This window comes from Odocoileus virginianus, chromosome 5 (assembly GCF_023699985.2).
Source record: "Odocoileus virginianus isolate 20LAN1187 ecotype Illinois chromosome 5, Ovbor_1.2, whole genome shotgun sequence".
NCBI classification, from domain to species: Eukaryota; Metazoa; Chordata; class Mammalia; order Artiodactyla; family Cervidae; genus Odocoileus; species Odocoileus virginianus.
In genome coordinates, this window is record NC_069678.1 from 90,264,335 (window position 1) to 90,289,003 (window position 24,669).

The window sequence follows — 24,669 nt, forward strand, 5'->3', positions numbered from 1 at the left end:
GCCTGACCTCCGTGTTCTCTTTCAGCTATCTCGCGTGAGAAGGCAGTGGAGCTCCTTAGGAAATGTCTGGAGGAGGTGAGTAGCTTTCATGGGATCCTGAAAGGAATGTTTTGTCTCTCTGTTGGCCAGTATTGTTTCCCTTCCTCAGTTGCATTTTTTCTTATCCTTGCCAGAAAGTGTAATATCCACTAACCATATGTGAAGTTCCTGTCAGGGATACAGTTTGATGCATAACAAGCTGATTTTTTTTCTCTCCTGGGTCACCATCTCATCAATGTCAATTTTACAATCTAATTACTTTTATTTTTGGTTCTTCCAGACTAGTAATTCTCAAATTTTAGCATGGGTAAGAATCATCTGGGGAACTTGTTTCTTTAAAAAAGGCATATTCATGCTTTCCACTTCACCTTAGTTCTGAATCACTTGCCCTGGTGTAGCTCTTGAGACTGTCTTGGCCAGCAGTCCCAGGTGATTTTGCTGCAGATGGTAGCTGGGGGCGGGGGGGCGGGGAAGTGTACTTTAAGAACTATTGTGCTGGATTTTATACCTGCTCCATTTTTGTGTAACCTGGGGTTGGCCGTAAAGTCTGCTTCCTTAACAGTACATGAGTCCGGGAGGGAAAGCCACCCCTGGGAATTCAGGAAGCCATAGAAGATAACGAGCAGGCTTTGGGCAGATGGAGAGAGTAGCCTTTAGTTTATGAGGCCAGGAGCATGGGCCCTTCGCCTTCCAATACTACTGCTTGGAGTCTGAGGCTCTGGTATGAAAGGAAGATGAGGAGGAAAAGAAAGCAGCTCCTTTAGGCTTTTTCATTATTTTGTTGTTCCTATAGCCTAAGGATGAACTTGAATTTGTACTCTAGTGAGAAGAGAGTAGGAGCTTGAGAGCAGCTGGTAGCATCAGTAATGTCAGTTTGCCTCTTATACAAGCCTGTCATTTTCAGTCCACAGGGGCCCTTCTTCCTCTTGTTAATCTCATTTCCAAAGCAGAAACTGAAAATAAACTCATGTGCTTTTCTTAAAAATTCAGCCAAGAGGCCATATTAGTCCAGCAGCTCCAAGTGTTGCAAGGGTTTGCCAGGAAGAAGCCATTGGAATGTGGAATGTCTGAGACTTGGTTCCCCAGGGAGCCTCCACATTTCCTTATCACTGTCTCTTTTTCTTGGTCTTGGAACTTCCTTCTGGACGTGGGAGTCATCAGCCGGGGAGGGCTGTGGAAATGGAAGTGGTGGTTGCTGCCCAGTCCTCATCTGTGAAGGGGATGGAAGCATCAAGGGAGGGCGGGCTTGGGCCAGGGGAGGGGTACCTTTTCAGGATATGCCCCTGAGGGAGCAGGTAGAGCTTTGTGCCTTCTATCCAGAGATGAAGTGAGCTGTCCAGGAAGAGTCGCCTAGAGAAGAGACGATTTCCTCCAGGTCAGCTGTGCTCTTCAGCAGTCTCCAGCCAGGTTAACGGGGCCTTTAGTCTGCTTTTTGTATACAGACCACAGGTCCTTGGGAACAGCCTCTCAGGCAGACAGTCACATGAGAGTCCAGAGAGGTTTCTTTAATGACAGTTCAGTTTGGATCGAAGAAGGTAGAAGTAGGGGTTGTTCCAAGAGCAGTTCTGAGACTGTCCTTGCCAGCATCCTCCAGCTCTGCACACAGACACACTCGCATACACCTGGTCCTTAAAACGTGTGTGGGTGGCTGGAGCATACTGTTGGACCTAGGAATGCATGGCTTTGGCCCAAAGCTTTTCCTAGGGCAGTAGCTCCTTGGTTGGCTTGTTGCCTTGAGATATTTTGAAAGAGAAGTCTGTGTTTACCAGGCCGATGGGTGGCAGACTGTGAGGAATAGAACATTAGATTGTACCATTCTTCACCAGCTGACTGACCAGAGTCAAGCTCCTGCTCACTGCCTTCCAGTCAGCCTCCAGCTGCAGTTTGGGCTTTCCTCAGTATCTTAGTACCAACTGTCCCCAGGAGGGTACCAAGCGCCCCCAAAGCAAAAGTCACTATCTGCTTATATGTCCAGTGCCTACAACAGAGCCTGGACCACAGTTCTCAATAAAAATTTGTTGACTGATTTCCTTCATGTTTCTCTGCAGCTCCAGAAACGCTTCATCCTGAATCTGCCAACCTTCAGTGTTCGAATCATTGACAGAAATGGCATCCACGACCTGGACAACATCTCCTTCCCTAAGCAGGGCTCCTAACGTCTTGCCCCCCTCCCACTTGCCAGGGGACTTTTTTTGATGAGCCCCTCTATTTTTTTCTACTCTTTTGATGTGTGCTCTCCACAGGTGGTTAATTCAAAATAAAGCTGATGGTGGATCTGTTGAGCCCTCTGGGTTGAGTCTGAGTTTACCTGACATCACCTCAGAAAGGAGGTGGGGGAAGGATTACCCGCACTGGACTTCCTGCGAGGATTCTTTCCTTCTGCCCCTTTCCTTCACTGATGCTCTGATTGTCCTTCAGTAGCTGACAGTTTGCTTGCTAAAGTCTCATTCCCTCTAAAGCAGTGGTTCTTTATTGCCCCTAAGCTTAAACATTTTTAAATTAATTGATTTGAATAGATAATACGTACATCTAGAGAAAATGCAAGCAGGACAAACACACAGTGAAAATGTTTTTTCCATCCCTATAATTTATTCACCTTCTTCCCTTCCCAGAGGAAACTTCAGCTACTAATTTCTTATCTAACCTTTAGAGAGATATTGTTCTTATATAAAATACATGCATGCACATGTCCCTTTTAAAAAATATTTTTAAACGTTCTGCATATTGCTTTTTTCATTTAACACTATTGGAGATGGTTTTTATATCAGTACATAAATAGCTACCTTACTCTTACTGACAGTTGCATAATATTCCATGATATTGGTGTACTGTAAGTGGTTAACCAGGTATTTATTTTACTTTCTAATATAGTTTTTTGGTAATGAGTAATGTAGATATTTTTCTGTTGGTGCCACTAAAACAGTAGTTCTTAGCCAGATGTATGTATCAGAATCACCTGGATGGTTGTCTTTTTTTAATCAGCTTGATTAGCCTGCGTTCACTCCCAGATTCTAACAAGTTTGGAGCCTAGAAACATTTTTTAAAGCTTCTAACCCTTAGTCACAAGAGAGAACCACCAATTTGAAGCTTCTTTGGAGCAGTGATCGTCAAACTACAGCATGCATCCCAACTTCCTTATAGACACAGCTTGCTGGGTCCTACTCCTGTAATTTGAGGAGGTGGCCTGAGATTTTACATTTCTGATATTTCTGATCGATGTGATGCTGCTGGTCTGGGAGCCATACTTTGAGCACCATTTGGTCCTAGACTAAGATAAGCCCAACTTTATCCGATTCTGTGCTGCTCTTAATACCACATACAATAGGTTTTTTGTTCATCTGGGGTGAAATATATCATCTGTCTAAGTTACTCCCTATAGATAGCATATTTGTGTTAACAGTATTGAATTACTATCAGATTTGGTAAATGCTTTGTACCATAAGCAAGCTAATTATTGAATAAATGGGAGAAAGAGATGATTCACATGACCATGTCTAGTTCGTCATTAGTTTACCACCATCACTGTGCATAGGTGTGAGCTTTTGGCTAGCTTCCTGACTCTCTTAAGACATCTGTTTTAAAGCTCCACAGGTGATTCTGATGCTTGGCCCAGCTGAGTGCCACTACTAAAGTGTAAGCAGTCCTGCTTCATGGTTTTCCTGTCTGTAAAATAGAATTGTATGAGGATTCCATGTGCTAATGTAAAGTATCTGGAACAGGGCCTGGCATATGTTAAGTGCTCTATAAACATATGCACGTGTGCTAAGTCACTTCAGTCGTTTACGACTCTTTGCAACAGTATGGACTTTTCCAGGCCAGAATACTGGAGTGGGGTGTCTTTTCCTTTTCCAGGGGATCTTCCCAACCCAGGAATCGAACCTGTGTCTCTTACGTATCCTGCATTGGTAGGCAGGTTCTTTACCACTAGTGCCACCTGGGAAGTCCCAGTAAGTATAGGATCATGGGTAAACTTGTTATTCTGCATCCAGGCCCCACTAAGAATGAAATCGTTCTCTGCCTTTGAATATGTGTCCGCAAGGCAATCTCATAGAGAAGGCCACCAGCCCACCTGGACCTCCAGCCTGTTTTCTCCAATCCAGATCTCTTTCTTAAACTCGATATACATGTAATTCTAGGTATCTCACCCTCTAGTCACAGGACATCAAACTCAGCATGTCTAAAGCTGAGCCTTACCACCAGTCCCTGGCTCCCAAGTGCCCAAGCCAGAAACCTATGCATCATTTATCTTTGATAAACTTATTTTGGAATAAATTTAGTTTTATAGAAAAGTTGCAAAGATGATGCAGAGTGTCATACTCCTCGCCTGGTTTCCCCTAGTGTTAACATGTTAGCCAGAATACGTTTGTGAAACTAAGAAACATTGGTTGGCACATTAGTATTGACTAAACTCCAGCCTTTATTCAGATTTCACCAGTTTTTCCACTAATGTTTTTTTCTATTCTAGGATATGATCCAGCATACCTCATTGCATCTAGCTGGGCATCATTTTTGTTGCCTTCTTTATTTCCTGCCTTCACATAGTCACCAAGTTCTCGCATTTGGCTTCCTAAATCTTTTAATGAAACTCTCCATCTTCATTATCTCAGTTCCCCAACCAAGGATTGAACCTGGACTACGGCAGGGAAAGCCTGAAATTCTAACCCCTAGGCCACCAGGGACTCCCTTTCTCAGACTACTTGAACAGCTTCCGAGCTTCTCTCTACTGTTAATCCTCCTCCCTCTCCAGTTTTTTCTCTGTACTCTAAAAATTGGATCATCCATTCCTCTCCTCACTTAACACTTTCTGATGGTTTCCATTGCTTATAGAACAAAGCAACTTTATTCCATTCTATTTATATTCCCTGATAGCTCAGTTGGTAAAGAATCTGCCTGCAATGCAAGAGACCCTGGTTCAATTCCTGGGTCAGGAAGATCTGCTGGAGAAGGGACAGGCTATCCACTTCAGTATCCTTGGGCTTCCCTTGTGGCTCAGCTGGTAAAGAATCCGCCTGCAACGTGGGAGACCTGGGTTCGATCCCTGGGTGGGGAAGATCCCCTGGAGAAGGGAAAGGCTACCCACTCCAGTATTCTGGTCTGGAGAATTCCAGGGACTGTATAGTCCATGGGGTTGCAAAGAGTCGGACACAACTGAGTGACTTTGAAAATGTGAAACCCAACTTGGGTTTGACATGCTAAGCATTTCATAATCCTCTCCCAGCCTAGCTTCCCAATTTCCTTTCCTTCTACACCTCATAAAGCCCATGGCCTAACTGAATTGATATAGCCTCAGCATACGTTTTTTACTTGATACCTACTGTATAAACGGTAAGCATTGCTTCCTGAAATCTCTCTTACAGATACATATATATGTATGATTGGGTTGTGATGCAGTGCACCCTGATATTTTCTAATCTATTACCTGTACTAGATTTTTTTTTTTTTTAATGCCGGCTTTGTCCTTCTTAATCGATTTTCTGAAGTTGAAAAACACTGGGAGTGTACTGATGCTTTAACACTTCTGGCCAAACCCTGCTCAGAATGGTATCCCAATTGGTTCCCATCTGCTTTCAGGTGATTAATACACTGGAAACAATTTATTCCTTCCCATGCTTGGGGTGAGAGGGGCTAGGTTGGAGAAGGGAGCAGCTGTTTTGCCTCAGGGTAGGGAAGCTTAGCTCCAACTAGTGAAGGCTGAGGAAGCTGACAAGGAGCCCCTAAGAAATGGAAGAGGCTGCTGAAATAGTCCAAGTGCCATATGTCTTATCTTCACTTAATTCCCTCAACTTCCTTCAGTCTAAAATAATGTTAGTAGTAGAACATCTCTTGCCAGGTCCAGGTCTTTCATTAAAGCAGAACATACTTTCTGCCTTTCCTCTCATCCTTTCATATGTGTAGGTTGTGGCAGGGAACCTTCTTGGGAGAAGCAATCACATCTTTGGACCTTTCCCTTGGGAGATGATTCCTAAACCTTTCATTTCTGCAAAACACCTGACCATCTGTCTTTGACAGCATGCCTATAAAGAACTGAGGGAAGAGAATTCCAGGCAAGGAGAATGGTAAGTGCAGTGGCCCTGAGGCATGAAAGTGGCAATCTGAGGAACCGAAAGGAAACCAGTGTGGCTAGAGCAAAGTAAGTGAAGGGAATAGTCTAAGATGTGGTTGAAGAAGTAAGCAACATCTCGATTGCTGGCAGGGCTTTACTATGGTGTACCAGTGAAAACAGACCAGTTGGAAGACTACTAATATTCCCAAGGACCAGGGTGGTAGCCCAGGAGAGTCTTCTATCTGGATGGACTTTGTGATGGATAGGGTATAGGGACAGAATCAAATATAACTTCTTAGTTTCTGGCTTGAGCAACTGGGTTTAGAGGGTGGCACCATTTACTGAGGTCAGGAAGGTGGCCAGGTCAAGATTTGAGTACTTGAGTCAAGTACTCCATTTTGGACATGAGTAGGGCGTGTTTCAGAAGAGACCAAGTGATCAGCCATGTCAAATGCTGCTAAGTCCAGAAGAGGGGACTTTGGATTTGTGGCCATTGATGACCTTGCTGAGTGGATTTCCATAGGCTGGTAGTGGTAGAAGCAGAGTAAAATGGGTTGAGGAGTGAATTGGGGGTGGGGAAGTGGAAGTAGGGGTGTCATAATCTTTTAAAGAACTCTTTAAAAGGAAAGGATTTATGTTTGGTAAGGTAAGAGATCCTAGAATGTGTCCTTTAGGGAATGATCTAGTAGATGACTCAGTAGGGACGGAGAGACTGAAGGTGCAGGCAAGAAAAATGGTTTGAAGAACGACCTCAAGAAGACAAAGAAGCTAGACTGGAATGGGCCAGACACACAGCCATCAGCATTCATATTGATACATGTCTAGACCCACCACCAATGATCATGGTAACGCATCACGTAGACCTAACAGCCAGACTGGCTCCTTCACACACAGGCTCAGTCACAATAACATGCAGCCGCGCCCCCACCCAGGATTCACCTCTCTCTCACACACAGAACAGCCACATTGACAAGCCAGAGAGACCCACCGTCTATCCCCTCACACAGTGGTGCCCACAGCCCCCTCCAAGATTTCCCCCTTAGGCCCTCCACCCCATTCCCCCAGTTCCCAGGGCCTGTCTCTCCGCTGTGACCTTGCCATCTGGGGAGGCAAATCCAGGCCTGAACTGAGGAAGGCTTCACATCCAGTGAAAGGTTTTATTAAGAGAATGAGAAAGCAGTCTGAGAGTGGGGGGGGTACACTGACTGCAGGGTCAGGAGAAGCAGCCGTGAGTACAGAACCTCAGCCACAACCTGAGTCCCTGGCATCTTTCTTCCTCCCGGCCCACCCATAGCCGTTTGAGCAAAAACACCCTCTCCCTCCTAGTGGAGCTGCACATCTTGGTGCGTGAGCAGGAGACAGTGGAACAACAGCCCTCAGCTCACTGGGATAAATAAGTTGCACTGGACATTTTTAAACTTTAATGATAAATAAATAGGACAGACAGCAACAGGACTGAAGTGCAGCCTGGATTCAAGTTACCCAATTTGTGCTTTATCTTCTCTGTTCCTGAGGGCCCCTCCTGCCCACTTCTTTAGAAGAGCGGCAGAGATCCAAAGAACCCCCTGGGGCCTCCTGCCAAGCGCCCCTTTTCTGGGGGTAGGAGACTGCGAGATGAAGCACGCCAGCTCAGCAGCACCTCTGGTTGGTTCATTTCCCTCCTGGTCTCAGTAAAAACAGCAAGGCCTTGGCCCCTAGGGGCACCCATCACTGCCCAGGCACCCTAATGGGCAGCACTGGCCCCAAGAACCAGGCTTTTGCGTGCCAACCTCCTCTTCAAGCCCGTCTCAGCAGTCAAGGGTCAGAAAATTGCACAGAGGAGGCAAACACCTGGGTGCTTAACTTATCAACACAGCACAAGAGGCCACTTCCCCTTACTCCAACCCAGACCCCTAACTCATGGGTTTCTGGAGGAATGTCCTTTTTCTGGTCTGACTCCAGCCCCACCTTTGAATGCTTCCAGGCCCACCCCCAGGAGCAAAGACCTCATTTCAGATCTTGCGAGCCCCTCAGGGATGGGGGGGCAAGCAGTCACTTCCGATGTTTGGCATCTTTCTCCGACGCCTTGGCGTCACCATGCCCACTGCCCGCACTGCTTAGAAACATCTTGTCCAGCCCCTTGAGTGACTCCAGTAAGTAGTTCTGGAAGGCAGTGAGGGCAGCACAGATGGCAGGCCCGCCGAAACCATGGGTGATGAGGCTGAAGTGTGTCAGACAGCTCTGCACTCCGGGCTCCAGGATGAGCGCTGGGCGAGTGTTGCCCAGCGGTGAGCGGTCCTGCGCCATCAAGTCTGCAAACTCCTTACAGATCTGCCTGGTCGGGGAAGGACGGTCAGAGGTTAGAGGACAGAGGTCTGAGTCCAGCTGGATATCATAGATATGATTGCTGACCCAACAGTCTACAAATGATGATCATACCCATGTTACAGAAAAGTAAATGAAGGTTCAGAGATGGTAACTGACTTGCTCAGTATCACACAGCTAATAAACAGCACATGCCAATACCCTACGATTTCTTTTCCTGTGGATATTCTGCCCACATTTCAAGTCCAGCTCAACTCCTGCCTTATCCAGGAAACTTTCCTTGATTCTCTCTCCTACCTACTCCCACCTGCACCCAAAACAGACAATGCTTCAAGAGCTTTGTTTATGAAATTATTTGGGAACAATCCAGAATCTACCTTAACTAACGGAAATAAAACCAAGCAGTGAATATGAATTGAGGCCTAGATTCTGTGCCAAGCACACTGTATCAGCTCACTTAATCTCACAACAAATCTGTATTGTTATCATCCCTGTCACATGGAAGAGGAAACTCGTTAGTTTCTGATGATTAGGTGACCTGTCCAAGTGACTAGACTGGAAGTTGAATCCAACTCCATTCTGTAGCCATCATTCATTTCTCTATGAATCCTGTGTCCACCTCAGGCAGGAGAACCACTTGTGTCTTCCCTTTGTATCACCAAGGAACCCAGTCAGCATCTTAGACATGACTGGGACCCAGGAAGGGCTTGGTGAGTAAGCTGATTAATGAGTGAGGTGGGTCCTGCCCTAGATATGTTTCTCCAGCTCCAATATGAAGTCTCAATTGCCCCATGAGTCATGGCAGTCCCGTGAGTCTGTGAGTCCATTTCTGCCCAGCGCACTTGAGAGAACCGTGAAGAAGGGAGGGTGCAGTTGTGATATGAAGAACTGCCTGAGGTGGAAGGACTGAACCCAAGAATGGGAGGGCAGGAGAGAGCAAGAGGGTCAGGTGGAGTGGGTGGAGTTCGTGCAGACCACATTGTGGGGGTCCTCAAAGGAGTCTGGATTTTACAGAACGGTGGTTTTCAAACTGCCCGTGTCTGTCTCTTCTTGCAAGGGAACCCTTTCTAAAAACTAAATCTTATCAAACATCAGTTCATTACTCAGGCCCTGCAGCGTCCCAGCAGAACCTAGTTTGAAAATCAATGCAGTAACAGTGGGAGCCGTTGAAGGCTCTTGGGTAGAGAGCAGTGCATGTGCAGGGCAGGAAGGCTGGGGGAACAGAGGGGCACTGGGGCAAATGTCCAGGAGTGAGACTAGGAGACCAGCGTCGAAGTGGCATGTGAGTGGGCTGAGGGAGGCATCCGTGAGACTTGTAGAGGGGTCAGGTGTGAAGGAAGGACAGAGTAGGGTCAACACAGGGGCCTGGCTGGGTGCCCTGATGCAGGTCACAGGAGCAGAGGGGCTGACTGGCAAGGCTCAGGCGTGGGTGCAAGGCTAGAGACCCTCGGACCCACGATGGGACTGGGGCTGGTGGTGCCGTGGGGGCATGGAACCCACACATGGGCTTCTGTGTGAGCCTGTCCTGACACTGTGTGTGTGACACAGAACTCAGATATGCTCACACGTCCACGTGCACCCTGTCACGTGCAGCATGAGCCTAGGTGTGCACAGAGCCACACGCACCGTGTGTGCACTGCAGGACACGTGGTGTCCACTGGGCCCACGCTCGGCGCCCGTGTCTGTGTGCGGCACCCATGGGAGCCTGTGCGCGACGCCCTCACTCACTTGGCAGCCAGCAGCATGCTCTTGCGGCCGTGCAGCTCCCCGGGGTCAGCATGTTGTCGGCCCAGGTACTCGGCAGCTGCCTTGGCTGGGAACTCGGTCTCACAGACGTAGCCAAAGTCTCGGGCCAGGTGGACGGCCTCTCCTGCGGGGAGGGGAGGCAGAGATGAGACGCCACCAGCCAGGTGTACCTCTGAGCCTGGAAGCCCCGGACCAGGGCTATCCTCCATTCTGATTCTATGTATGTATCTCCTTCCGATTCCCCTCTCAGCTCTGGTCACAACCCCACTGCCCTCCCTTCTCGGAAGGTCTCTGAGCTCAGGGATGGGAGCTCTGTCCCAGTGCCTGAATTCAAGATGACTGAGCTCAGAGTCACCAACCTCCCGGGAGCGGACTCTAACCCCATCATCTCTACCACATTCAAACACTGGCCACTCTTCCTCACACACACACACACACACACACACACACACACACACACACACACTCACTCACTCACTCCACTGCATCAGCACATGCATCTGTGTGCTGCGCATACATGTAAAGACTGTACACGTATTTCACACATACCCCTTATATATGGTGCACAGAGAACACACATATGACTAAACACACCCTCCTGCATCCAAGACAGTCACACACAGTCACACTGGGTGGCACGCGGCCCCTCGGGCCTCACCCTCTACTAGCGAAGTCAGCAGGGTCACGTTGGCGGCCTTGCGACGGCCAGCGGGCAGGTTGAGCCCAATCTTCTCCAGCCGTTCGCGCAGGCACCGGCCTCCGTTCTTGGACTTGGCCCTGGACGTGCACAGAGAGACACATACGCTATGAGAGAGAATCAGGTGTGCTCAGTGAGTCAACAGGGCCTGGCTGCCTCCACCAACCCTGCTGAGGCTTGGGTCTGGCCTTGGGGACACACTGGGGCCTCCACCTGCCCGATCCCGATCTCTTCCTAATCTCACTGGGGAAAGGGGGCCGTACACCCAGTTCCAGGAACCCCTCATTTCTCCCTAATCCTCCCAATAGCAAGGACAACCCAAGGTGGGGCAGGATGGACCAGCATCTCAGGGTTCTTCCTCCCACCTGTGTACATCAACACAGCTACCCAGGGACATGCAGGCCCAGAGACAAACGGGAAACACAGAGTGATACCTGGAGGCATTGTTATACACACAGCTGCCCAGGGGCACACACACACACACACACACACACACACACACACACACACACAGATGAAATGCACTGAGGGCCAGGAACAGAGACATGCACACCAATAGAGACAGACACACAGTCTCAGAGATCCAGGACACAGAAACACATGTCCACACCAAGTCAGGAGCCCAGGGACATTTGTGCAGATGCCCACGCACTCACACAAGCCACTCTGGGATGCTCAGAGACCAGGAATAAGGGGATATTCCCACACCTGCACAAATGCAGCCCCTACCCAAGGGTGCACGCTCAGTCACTCAGTCGTGTCTGACTTTGTGACCCCCATGTACTGTAGCCCACCAGGCTCCTCTGTCCGTGGAATTTTCCAGGCAAGAATACTGGAGTGGGTTGCTACGTCCTACTCCAGGGAATCTTTCTGACTCAGGGACTGAATCTTCCTGCTTTGCAGGGGGACTCTTCACCACTGCACCACCTGGGAAACCCCACACAAAGGTAAGCATATACTCACACAGACATACAGGGTGGAACATACTCTACCCAACACATCCCACTGAAAGTAACACAGGAAATGCACACTCATGGAAACATATACTCCTGTCCACTCCCTACACCATATACACACAAACACACATGTAAGCATGCACACAAACACTATCCTCAAATACATCAAAAGCCATAGTCCTGAAGCAGAAATACCTACCCAGGCACAAGGACATACTCAGAAAGACACAGACCCAATTATGAAGACAAACCACGGACCCCATGCTCCCTGCCCAGAACACACACATCAGAGAGGCCTATACTGACACAGGGAATGGGCCTTAAGTCCTGGGGATCCTTTTTCTGGGTGGGGTGAGGTTGAAAATGTCCCTGTCTCCTCCCCTAACCCAGCCTTGTCTATCATGCCCAAGGTGGGTGAGTCCTGCATCCCTTCTTGGTACCCAGGCTCTTCTCTACCCCCGACCTTCCAGCCTGCAGACCTATGGGAGCTGCCAAGGACGTAGGCCTGTCCAGAGAGCATGCACAATCCTCCTGGGAGACTGAGATGGAGATGCCCCTGTGTCCTGGGGTGGGGCCGTCCCCTCTCCAAACCCCTGAGAAAGTCTGAAAGAACCCCAGGTTTTAGCCTTGACCCTGGGCAGGGAGCTGTGGGCTGGCCTTCCTACCTGCGAAGGACACCACCCAGGAGAGAGGCATTGAGGCACTCAGGAGGTGAGAGTCGCCGCTGGACCTCCCCCACCGTCACCTTGTACTTGGACGTCGAGCTGAGCAGAGAGAGCCGGCCGGGCACGGAGCAGAAGACCTCACTGGGGTTCGTGATGCCGCCAACCAAGCTGTCTTTGGCCAGTGAGAGGGCCGAAAGGCTGCTGGCTTTGGAGAGGATGGGGACTGTGGGGCAGAAGCGAGAGCAAGGGAGAGAGACAACACTGAACAGGGGCCATGGGGCACGGGCACTAGCCAGATGGGATGCGAGCACGCTGCTGAGGCGCCAGCTGCGTGATGGCACCGTGCTCACAACCTATGCGCACACACAGCTGCTTCTGCACATCCCAGCACCTTCCGGAAGGAGCTTCCACTAACCCTGCTTTACAAGGGAAGAGACTGAAGCACCATGAGGTTAACGTGACTCACTCACGTTCACTCAGCCAGTGGGTGGTGGAAATGAAACTCAAAGTTCTCTGGCTCTGGAACCCCAACTCCCTTCACTGAGTCAGGCTGGTTCCCTGTTAAAAATCAAACAGCCTCAGCAGTCTTGGGAGTTTGGGCATGCGTGATCACAGAGGGTATTGGAAATAAGGAAATGGAATGTGAGCTGGAGACTGGATTCCTGGGTCACTGCAGCAGGGCCCAGCCAGATCTATGCAATCACAAGGAGTCCCCGATTCCCTGCTCCCACTCACCTGTGATCCCCATGTCTCCCCCAGCATCTCAGGTCAGTGAAAGGCCTGGGGGCTTTGGACTCCCCCATCCCAGGGACAGGGAGGTTATGGCCCCATTAGGTCCCCAACCCTGGCCCTCTTCCTGCTAAGTCACTCCGGGATGCTCAAGGAGCCCAGGAATAAAGAGACATCCCCTATCGTTCCCTCCCCCAATACTCTCTAATTTTGTACTAATATCTATGAAGGGCAGATAAGGGAATCTGAGAAGTTTATTTTTTAACACGCATTTGGACACTCTTGGCTCTAAAAGAAAGTTCTTCCTGCAGTCTAACCTCCATTCTCCTGCTAAGCCTCAGGGGGAAGGGAGAACAACTGAAGCACCTGTTTCCCCTTGGGCTTCTTTCAAGGAAGTGAGAGCCTTAGTAGAAAAGGCAGGCCTTCTGTATTTGGGGAGAGGAATCACGTGGAGATCCTGAGACCAAGAGTCAATGAGCACTCACTATACTATATACTCTGTGCTTCTACCGATAACCTTACTGAATCCTCAGAACGAGAGGTTACGTTTATTATCCCCATCTTACAGATGAGAGACTGAAGCCCAGAGAGGTCAAATAATGTGTCTGAAATCATGTAGCTGATAGACTTAGTACCAGTAGTAAGCCCTGGACTGTGGTCTCAAAGGCGGCACTTGGCCCTCCAGTCATCTGGCAAAATGTTCGCTGCGCACCGGTGTGCGGGGAACTGTGCTAAGCCTCGGGAAGGCAGAGGTAAGCAAGGCTGGCCCAGTGCCTGGCCTGGCAGAGCCCCTCCAGCTTTCCCCTCTGAATGTGCATTGAAACCCTCCCTGCCTTCGCCCAGCCAAAAACCTCAATGAGGCCCTCCACACCGCCCTCTGCCACCCCACTGCACCCATCAGCTAGGGCTTTCTTTTCTCCACGTGCCTGGATGCAGCCACAGGTATAGAGGGACACTCACTCACTTCCCACCTGAATTTCTGCACAGCCCCTGCTCCAGAAGGATCGTTCTGAAACATCCATCACTCCCCAGCCTAGAACTCATCAGTGCCTGAGAATCAAATTCTAGCTCCATAGCTGAGCAGAATGATGCTGCCTACCCTCCACTGAGTGCCAAGCATATGCCAAGGGCTTCACATTAACAGGTCTGTGGAGTAGATGGTATTTTTATCCCCATTTCAAATAAAGAGACTAAAAGTTCAAAGTATAAATAGTTAAGCTGGCTCAGCAATAAGGACCAGAGATGGGTCCTGACCTCTGATGGTGACCGTGACTATCATAGCGCCCTTCTTGGGACTTCCTTGGTGGTCTACTGGTTAAGAATCTGCCTGCCAATGCAGGGGGCATGGGTCCATCCCTGGTCAGGAAGCTAAGATCCCACATGCTGCACAGTGTGGCCAAATTTTCTTTAAAAAGTGGGACCTAGCTTGTGGTCCAGCCCTTCCTACCTGTCTTGCTTGGTCTTCCATCTGCCCTTTACGCTCTCGAACACACTGTCCAAGACCAGTACACTCTGAGCCACATATATAAATTTATATTTTCCAGAAGCTCCATTTTTAAAAAGTGAGAAACACATTAAGGCTAATTTTAATATATCTTACTTACCCCAATAAATAAATATATTCTCACTGAGTCATATAATCAATATTTTGAAAATTATGAATGAGCTATTTTACATTATTTTCTTGTACTTCGTCTTCAGAACTCAACACATATTTTATACTTACAACCCATCTTAATTTGGACTAGCCACACTTCAAGTGCTCTATAGCCACACATGGCTGGTGGATCCCACAGTGGACAGCACAGTTGTGGACGTCAAAGCGGGGAGTGCAGCAGTTAATATAAGTAAGTGAGATATGGGAGAGTGTTACCATGTAGGACACACCAACATTGCCAGAACTCTTAATTTGTCCAGGTTTTTGGTTTGTTTGTTTTTTTTTTTGCTGATAAGACCAGAATTTGAGGTTTCTAGGTAATATCTCCGGATTTTTTTTTTTTTTCACTGCACTGTGCAGTTTATGGGAACTTAGTGCCCTGACCAGGGATCGAACACACACCTCATGTGATGGAAGTATGGAATCCTAACCTCTGGACCATATGGGAATTCCCTGGATTTTTAAAACATTGGCAACTGATTCAAAAGTTTAGGGATGTCCTTGGTGGTCCAGTGGCTAAGGACTAGATTCCATGTGCAATCTCATATGCTGCAACAAAGATCTAAGATTTCATGTCCCACAACTAAGACTCACCACAGTCAAATAAAAACTTAATTAAAAAGATTCATAGAAATGCACATTTAAAAAGGGTGAACTGTACTATATGTAAATTATACCTCAAGCTTGACTTAAAAAAATAAAACTATGAATAATAAATTAACAAGAAGGGCAAAGAGACTGTCCGGTCGCCCATGACTCCTAGGCAGAAGGAATGGTCAGAAGAATAGAAAGTTCTTCTCTCCCCCAGCAGCCTCCTCCATCCATCTGGAGACCTCTGAGGCCAGGCTCTGTACCAGGAGAGAAGAGAGACCAAAGCGGGGTGAAGCCATTTGTGCACGTGCAAACAGGGACATATGTGAGCACACGTGTCACACAAATGTCTATACATAAAAACGACATGCCCTGCCATAGAGCAATGAGGGTGAACCTGTGCATGCGTACACTTAACGACAAACAGTGAGCCCAGCTCCATACACACAGGCTCTGCCCTCCTCCAGTGTTGCAGGAATGCAGCAGTGTACGTAAGGCTATCTGCAAGAGCTTTTGCTACTGTTGATACATTTAAACAGAGTATATGCCAGATTTATGCAGACATAGGTGCAGCTAATGTAGTGCAAGACAGGTGGAGAAGTGTTTCTGTATATGAATTAAGGACTTGGCTGCTTCCCCCCACTTGTCTGTATCTTTCCCCTCAGAGCTTCTTCCTTCAAAAATGATGGGTGTGAAGCCAGGGTTAGGCAGGGTGGCCTGGGGAAAGAGCAGTCACAAAGGTGGGAATTAACTAGCACAGATTGCAAGGCAGGGACACTGGCATCTGTCTCCCACACCACGGTGAGTCCTGAAGCTGGAGTGGTCCACTCATGGTGTCCCCCGGTCATGCACGCAGAAGGATGTACACACATGTGCACACGCCTACAGACAAGACTCACACACACCACACAAGTCTATACACTCTGTCCACAGGTGGGAGATACGTTCTGACCACTGGTTCTGGGCAGTGTGCCACGGATGCTCAGAAAGCTGGTTAAAACTGCAATTCTTTCTAGAATAAAATACAGGAGAAAAGCCTTCCTGACCTTGGACTGGGCAAAGAGTTCCTCATACAACACCAGAACATGATCCATAAAAGAAAATCATGAAACTAGATTTCATCAAAATAAAAGACTTTTGTATGTGAAAAGACACTATTAAGAAAATGAGGGGCTTCCCTGGTGGTCCTGAGGTTGGGAATCTGCCTTGCAACACAGAGGATGTGGGTTCGATCCCTGGTTGGGGAACCACGATCCCCCATGCGGCAGCCCAACCATGCACCACAACAAGTGAACTTACGTGCCACAGCTAGAGTCCATGTGCCACAAAAAAAGACCCTGCATGACCCAGTGAAGACCCCATGTGATGCAACTGAGACCCCCACGCAGCCAAGTAAATAAATAAAAGCAAGAGTCTCTTTTAAAAAAATGAATGAAATACTCTTGAATAAGACATCTACAAATCCTATATCTTATCAAGGATGTGGATCCAGAATATATGACTTCTTATAATTCAATAGTAAGATAAATAACCCAATCAGAGAATATTCAAAGCATGTGAATAGATGTTTCACTAAAAATGAGATATGAGTGGCTATCTCATATCTCTAAGCATATGAGAAAGAGCTCAACATTACTAGTGATTAAGGAAATGAAAATTAAAAATATACTGAGATACTCACCAGGAAGGCTATAATCAAATAGACAGACATATCAAGTGCAGATGACGATGTGAAGAAACTGGAACCCTCACATCTATTTGGTAGGAATGTAAAATAGTACAGCTGCTTTAGAAAACAGCTTAGGAGTTTCTTTAAAAAATTAAAGACAAACTCATAAAAATCCAGCAATTCCACTCCTAGGAATTCAAAAGCAGTGAAAATATGTCCACACAAAAATGCATTGTGAATGATCACAGCAGCATTATTCATGCTAGCCAAAAAGTGGAAACAAACCCAGAATCCATCAACTGATGAATGAATGAACAAAATGTGTTACATCCATACAATGGAGTACTACTAAGCAATAAAAAAGGGACAACCTACTGATAAAATCTACAATACAGATGAACCTCAAAAATAAGTACAAGAAGCTAGATGCAAAAGTTGGCATATTTATATATATGTTTCATTTATATAACATGTCCAGTATATGCAAACATATAGACAGAAAGCAGATCAATGGTTGCCTAAAGCGTGGAGTGGGAATTAATTACAAACGAGAATAGAGGATTTGGGGGGGAGGCTGTTGGAAATGTCTTCAAACAGACTGTGGTAATGGTTACACAACTCTGTAAGTGTCCTAAAAATCTTCAAATTGTACTCTTCCAATGGGTGAATTTCAGGTATGTAAATTTTACTTCGATCAATCAGTGTTTTAAAAAATAAAGTACCGGGGCCATATTTCCAGGGATTCTCATTCAATAGATGTGAGATGGTGCCCAGGAAATCTTCATTTTCTTAAGCAAGCACCCACTGGGGATTTGATGCATGTGGTTCCTTAGACCACACTTAGGGTCCCACCAATCCAAGGCCTCTGGGGAGAGGGACAGCAGGAGAAAAGCGGACAGGAGGGGTCCTGACCCTCCTCCCAGCCCACTTGAGTTCCCTCACCTTCCCCAGTGGGACCTGCTGGTTAAGTTTCCATCTCACCAACTGCTAGAGGGTTTCTTTTTTTAATTTTTAATTTCTTGGCTCAATCACGTGGCTTGTGTGATCTTAGCTCCCCAACCAGGGATCAAACTCACGCCTTCTGCATTGGGAGCTTAAAGTCTTAACCACTGGTCCACCAGGAAAGTTCCTAGAGGGTTTCTTTTATTTCAAATTTTAATTTCTTTTAATTGAGATACAGTTGATGTACAATATTACATAATATGCATGGGTACAACATAGCAATTCACAATTTTTAAAGATATATTCTATTGATAGTTATGATAAAATAATGGCTATGTTCCCTGTGTTGTCTTGTCCTTGTAGCTTATTTTGTAACTAGTAAGTTTGTACCTCTTGATCCCCACGCCTATCGTTCTCTTCTCCCTTTCTTTTAAATATAACTCCTACCCTTCACTGCCCTGCGTGTGCTATGCTGCCCTCAGGCAGAGTCCACAGTCCATTTGCAGCGGTTTTTTTAGTCTCATGCTGGGGCTGACAGTATCCTGGGAGGCAAGTGAGACAGGGCTGTAGAAGTGAGAGTCAGATTCCATCTTTGTGTAAAATTCTGGTATCCTGTGTATTGTGGATATATGTTGCATTTAAAAATTAGAAAAATATTGCACTAAGATACGTTATTTATCTTGATTACTGAGCTCCCAATCTTGCTTCAAGTGAGTTCCTCACTTACTTCACCCCAATCCTGGCCCTCCTGTGAAGCCCAGAAACTCCCCATTCCCCTTTTCCTTCCCCAGAGCCAGGGAGAGCAGAGGAAAGGGTGACTTCACACCAGTCTCTGTCCTTGGAATGGACAACAGAGCCCAGCAAGGGATTTCCACAACTACTCACTCTCCTGGAGGGAAGGAGGAACATCTCAGTTCTCATCCCCAAACCACTCTGTGTAGTCAGTAACCCATGGAGATGTTTAACCTTTTTAAACCTGTTGGCCTTTCCAAAGAGAGGGCATATGCATATGCCATGCCCGGTGGGGTGAATGTAGCTCGGCCATTTGTACACTACCTCTCCGAACGCATGCAGACTTCAAACCCTGTCACTCACTCATTCAACAAACCTCCGGAACACCTACTGAGCCTCATGCTAATGTTTCAATTTCAGGGCTCACCGCTTGTCTTTGGAGCTCCCATTACGACCTGTACAAACCGGCTCACTGCTGATATTCCTGGCCCTGTCTCTCTGGCCAGTCCCGCCCACTTTTTGTGCCCCTAGGACAGGTCGAAAACTGAAAGTGACAAATGTGGGTAGGAAATTGAGGGCTCCCTGCTTCCCTTCGGCTCAGCCTCGCCCCGTTTGCCATCGAGGCCGCACAGCTTCCCTGGCGGCAAAGGGCTGTCGACCTGTAGGGGTGTGGTGTGCCGGGGCCTTGCCGCCCCTCCCCTGCCTGGCCTCCCCTGACTCGCGGTCAAAGTGCGGGCCGAGGCCTCCTCCAAGTAGGAAAACTGCTTCTGGGGTAAGGCTGGGCTGCCTCCCTTTCACATCCAGGACCGCAGCCGCCCCTGACACAGCTGCTCTTCCCGCCACGGCCAGGAGGAGCTGGAGGAATGCAGCTAGCCAAGAACGAGTTTCTATAATTTCAGGGCTTTCCATAATTCTGTAACTCCAGGATTTTCTATAAATCCAGGAGTGGGACGGTCCTCCATCGCCCCTGGCAGATGCCAGAGGACTTCAGGACGGGACCGGGGCTCCAAGTCTTCGGAAAGACCCGAGGGCGAAGAAGGAAGCTGACCAACCGCGCCCACGTGGCTGGTGGCTGGCCCGAGTCCCGCAGTGGCTGCGGAGGGCGCAAACAATAATCACCCGCTGTGTGGGGCGTGGAGGCTCCAGGACGCAGGGCTTCAGCTGGGCCACCTGCTTGGCCACGGCTAGGTCGCCCGTGCGAGCGCGCTCCGAGGCCTGACCTTCGCAGATGGGCTCTGCCTGCCTGGTTGCAAAGCTGCAAAGTACCGCACGAACTCCGTCTCCTTCCCAAAGGCTAGCCGCGCCGGCCGCCAGCCAAAGGCCAAGTTCGCCGCTTAGGAACCAGCCTCTTCCTTCATTTGGAAGATTGAGCTCTCGCCCCTCCCCGTTTGCGGCACTGCCCTGGGCTGTGACTCTCCGCCCAGGTTGGGGCTCCCAGCGTGCAGTCCCTAACTCAGGTCGCCGGGCCACCCACGGGCTGACACTGCAGTCGGGCCGGTGTGCGCGCCCGCGACGGCGACATCCCGCACAGCACGGGCGCCCACGTCCATCCCGCACCCGCCGGAGTCCAACACTCCGAATCCTGGCCCCACTCCCTGTGTTCTTGGGGCTGCTTTGGGGGATCCTCGCGCACCCCTGGGACCCAGTATTTATGGAAGTTTGGGGCTGGGAGTTTTAGGCAGTTTTAGTTCCTCTTTGTAGCCAGTCTCTTGTCCTGGCTCTGTCCAGGGGATTGGGGTTTAAGGTACTCAGAGGCCCAGCTGGTTTTTCTACCCTTCCCCAAAGCAGAAATCCCCAGGTTCCTTGGGCTTCCCAGGTGGCGCTAGTGGTAAAGAACCCGCCTGCCAAAGCAGAAGATGTAAGAGACATGGGTTTGATCCCTGGGTCGGGAAGATCCCCTGGAAAAGGGAATGGCTACCCACTCCAGTATTCTTGCCTGGAGAATCCCATGGATAGAGGAGCGTGGTGGGCTAGACCACAGCGTTGCAAAGAGTCGGACACGACTGAGTGACTTGGCACACACATCTCCCCCAGGGTCAGTGAGTCCAGGCCCCCCCTAACCCACTGAGTCCTGGCAGGAGTCGGGAACTGGGGACTGAGACCGCGGAGACCATCTCCAGGGGACGCAGCCCGGTGGCAGGCTCTGGCCACTGGAGACGAGTTCTTCCTTCTGTCACTTTTGGAAAAATTCACTAAAGCAAGGCAGTGGCCGCTAGCAGAGCTGGCTCTGACCACACACCTCTGCTGGGACTCCAGGCAGCTTCCCCAAACCCCTAGCTCCAGGTAACACAGCCCCAGTACCTGGTGCCCCCTTCCCCCAAGTTCTGGGTGGACTCTTCCCTCATCTTTCCCCACACATACTCCAGGTGGTCCAGCTAAATCCTAGCCCCAAGTCTTGGAAATTCAAGTTCCGCCCCGCGCCCTGTCCCTCCCCGTCCCACACGCTCTCTGGGAGGGCAGACTGAGCCCTGGCTTGAATTCACTGGTTTGAAAAACAACTTGTGCCTGCCCTGGGCACTGTGGGCTTATCTGTGCCTCCATATTCCTCTCTTCACTGCCCCATCCCCAAATTCAAGGAGCCTGCTGGATGCCTGAGCTTCCTGAGTCTCTGTCTTTCTCACCTTTCTCTGTCACTGTCAGAAGTCACAGGTCTCAAGATCCAGTGAAGGGCAGATCTCAAACCCCTGGCTTTTACTAGGGCAGAGAGACACAAACACCCTGAAAATAAACAACTCTCCATGCTTAGAGATCCTCAGTGCCAAAAAACAAGTTTCTGGACACAACAGGGACCCTGACCCCCACAAGCATGGGAATTACACCAACATGACGGACACACATTACACACTCAACAGCAAAAGACACCAAGAAATACTAGAAAGACACCTGGGAAAGGAATATTTTAGACATGTACAGGACTGCAAACTCACATGGACACCAGGCCCTGACCCTCCTGCACATGGCCTGACACAATATTCACAGACCAGCTCCCTCACCCCGAACACTGAAAGAGGCTCCCCAGTGGAGAGAAAATTCCCTAGGGAAACCACAAGACTCTGGAGACCCTGCTGGGAAGGGAGCGGCAGAAAGAACCCAGCAGGTGAGGAAATGGTAAGGCTCCCTAAAGTGGAAATCATTTAAGGACGTCCATGGGAATAGCACCCCTATTACCACCTCTTAGGAAACAGGGAAGTGGTTTAACTTGTTCTGCAAATTAACTCCAGATCTAAAAGAGTGCCCTCCTTCTTGGTAGGGAGAGGCCAGGCCCCTGCACAGGCCTGGCCGCCAGGGTGGCTAAGTGAGCGTGGTCGGATTTCCGGGGCACCCTGGCTGGCAGGCTCTGGGGCCAAGTCACCAACCAACCCCAGCTGCCCGGGCTTGCAGCCTCCGTAGCCCCTCTACTGGGCCGGAAGGAGTGACCGGTGGCCACCGAGCTCGGCGATGCACAGGAGGGACGCGCCGTAGGGAAGACGTTGGGTCTGTGTGCCAGGGCTTGCATCATCTCGCCCAGTTCTGCCCTGGCAGTTGCACGCCATTCTTCCTTACCTTTCTTGATCACCGACTGGTCCAGGAGGCTCATTCCCGGTTCGTCCATGGCCTGCAAATAGGACAGGGTAGTGGTAAGGGCGCTCGTAGACTCTAGTAACTCTTGTCGCTTTCCAAGCCCCTGCAGTCCCCGCTCCTCGCACTGTCTGCTCCGCCCAACGCGCACCACCCGTCGCCTGCGGCGGCCTCGGGCGGGACTAGGATTCACCCACGCTCCAGCATTTGCGGCCGAGTTGGAGGCCTGGGAACCTCGCCGTGTAGTTCAAAGAGAGAATTTTGAACCTCAGGCAATTCCTCCGCCTCTCTTCGCTCCAGGCCCAGGCTGCCCCGGTAGACCAGGAGTGGGCATAGATGCCCTGCATTGCCCAGCGGAGAGGGACAGAGTGGTTCAGCCCCTGTCCATTTACTCGGCGAAGGGTCGCCGCCACCCAGACCCCAGGCTCACGGACTCAGAGCCCGGCCGCCTGAAAGGCCAGGCAGCGTCCAACTCAGGACGTGGGGCACGTCCTCGGTAGGCTGGGAGAAAAGTCGGGCGGGTTCCTGCATTGGCCGCTCTTTGCCCCCGCCAGGTCCTAAGTCACCGCAGCGGATGCTGGCCCATCCAGGACCGTTCGGGCCTCACCTGCAGGTCCTCCAGGCCCGGCGGGGCCGCCAGCCCGGGGAGGCCGAGGGGCGCGTCGGCCAGGCCGTGCGCGCCCTCGGTCAGGCCTTGCAGGAGCCGCGGCACAGCAGCGGCGGCGTAGTCGCGGCGCGGGTCGAGGCCCAGGGCGCGGGCGGGCGGCGCCAGCAGGCCGGGCGGCTCGTCGTGGGCGCGGGCGGCGGCGCGGGGCGCGGCCCAGGCGGTCTGCGGGGGCTGTGGCTGCGCCAGAGGCGCCAGGCCGCCGTACGGGTCCCCGGCCAGGTGGGGAAAGGCGGCGGCGGCGTCGGGCGCCTGGCCGTATGGCAGCGGCGGCTGCGGGTAGGGCGGCGGGAAGTAAGGCGGCTGGAAGTCGGCGGCGGTGGGCGTGTGGCACAGCGGCGGCGCCGGCCCGTAGGCCGCCTGGGGCAGCGAGGACAGGCGGGCTCCGCCCGCCGCTGCGCCCAGCCCGTCGGGGCGCTCCTGGGGAAGGAAAGGGGCGCGTCAGGCGATCCAGCGGCAGCTGAAAGGGCCCTCCTCAGCTCCCGAGGGGCCGGGTGCCGTCCTGCCCGCTCCCGGGGCCCGAGGTCTATCTCTGAACGACCCGTGGGCGCGGGAACCTTGGGCTGGGGACAGCGATGTCCCGTGCGCACGGTTCTCCGCGGGCGCAGTCGCTGTGGCCCCCTCCATCCGAGATTTCGTTGGAGTAGGAGTCTCGGAACGGAAGGTCCAGCACCCAGGCTGCCTGATCCCCGGCCGGGCACGCCCCCGTGCCCGAGACTACTCACCATGGCGGAGTAAGCGTGCACCAGCATGGGTCGGGCAGCGCGGGGCGCGAGGCGTGGCGGCTGCGGAGCCCTCGCCCGACGGCGAGCGCGGCGGGGAGAGGTGCGCGGAGCCTGCAGGACCCCCAGGCGGTCACTGCACGGTGGCGGGGTGCAACCCAGCCCGGAGCCAGCCAGGCATCTGGTCCTCAGCAGTGGGTGTCCCCGGCCGGGTCCATGGGGGCGGGATGTGGGTCGGACGGGCGCTGATCGCACTTGGAAAAGTCGGTCAACGGGTGCCCAGCGCCCGCCCTTCTTCCTCTGAAGGCAGCTTGCTCCATGCACACCAGTTATAGTGGCGGGGGCGCGCGGGGCCTCCGGGGGCGCGCATTAAAGAGACACGCTAGGGCCGCATTCTCCCCGCTCCCCAGTGACTGCTCAAGAGGAGGCGTGGCTTTGGCGCGACCCCCTGGAGAGGACAGGGTGGTGGTTCCTATCCGCGCTGGTCTGAGAGCCTTCTAGGCTCGAAGCTCCCAGCTACCTTGAAACAGAAGAATTCGAGGTTGGGACACAAGGGCCTTAGTTTGCTTTGGCTCGGCCCCATCTTTGCCTTTGGAGCAAAGCACTGCCTTTCCTCGGCTTTAGCTTGCTCGTCTGTAAGATGGGTATCAGTCCTTTCTCTAACCACCTCACCCCATTGTGGGTGAGGTGGGCAGTCCTGAAAGTGGAAGAGGTTTGTGAGCTGCAGACTCAAGCCCATTGGCTCCTGTGCAAACATATGTCAGTGCATGGGTCTGTGTGTGTGTGTGTGTGTGTGTGAGTTGGGGGCCATCACAGCCTCTCTGCATGTTTCTGGATAGAAGCCCCTCTGAGGGTGCTTACTTTACTCAGGCTTCCCCCAGCTGGTAACTCCCAATGCCTAGCCAGGGTCTGAGGAAGTTGGAGACAAATTAACTGCAGAGAGTTGCCTGGCCCT

The 24,669-nt window shown here is 50.7% G+C and overlaps 2 protein-coding genes across 2 annotated transcripts in view; one reads left to right on the top strand and one right to left on the bottom strand.

Annotated features, from left to right (window-relative positions):
• Positions 1 to 2,321, top strand: part of PSMB2 (proteasome 20S subunit beta 2) — a 34,605-nt gene extending 32,284 nt beyond the window's left edge. The window contains exons 5-6 of the mRNA XM_020880246.2: positions 26 to 75; positions 2,088 to 2,321. Of these exons, the coding sequence (XP_020735905.1) occupies positions 26 to 75; positions 2,088 to 2,195 (158 nt within the window). The 3' untranslated portion in view covers positions 2,196 to 2,321. The remainder of the gene's footprint in view (positions 1 to 25; positions 76 to 2,087) is intronic.
• Positions 2,322 to 7,486: 5,165 nt separating this feature from the next.
• TFAP2E (transcription factor AP-2 epsilon) lies at positions 7,487 to 23,744 on the bottom strand. Its single transcript, XM_020880252.2, has 7 exons — positions 23,718 to 23,744; positions 22,936 to 23,412; positions 22,314 to 22,365; positions 12,451 to 12,673; positions 10,791 to 10,909; positions 10,115 to 10,256; positions 7,487 to 8,396 (listed from the first exon to the last, which is right to left on the bottom strand). The coding sequence occupies exons 1-7, from the start codon at positions 23,742 to 23,744 to the stop codon at positions 8,114 to 8,116; spliced, it is 1,323 nt and encodes a 440-aa protein (XP_020735911.2). The 3' UTR covers positions 7,487 to 8,113.
• Between the last annotated feature and the right edge of the window lie 925 nt (positions 23,745 to 24,669).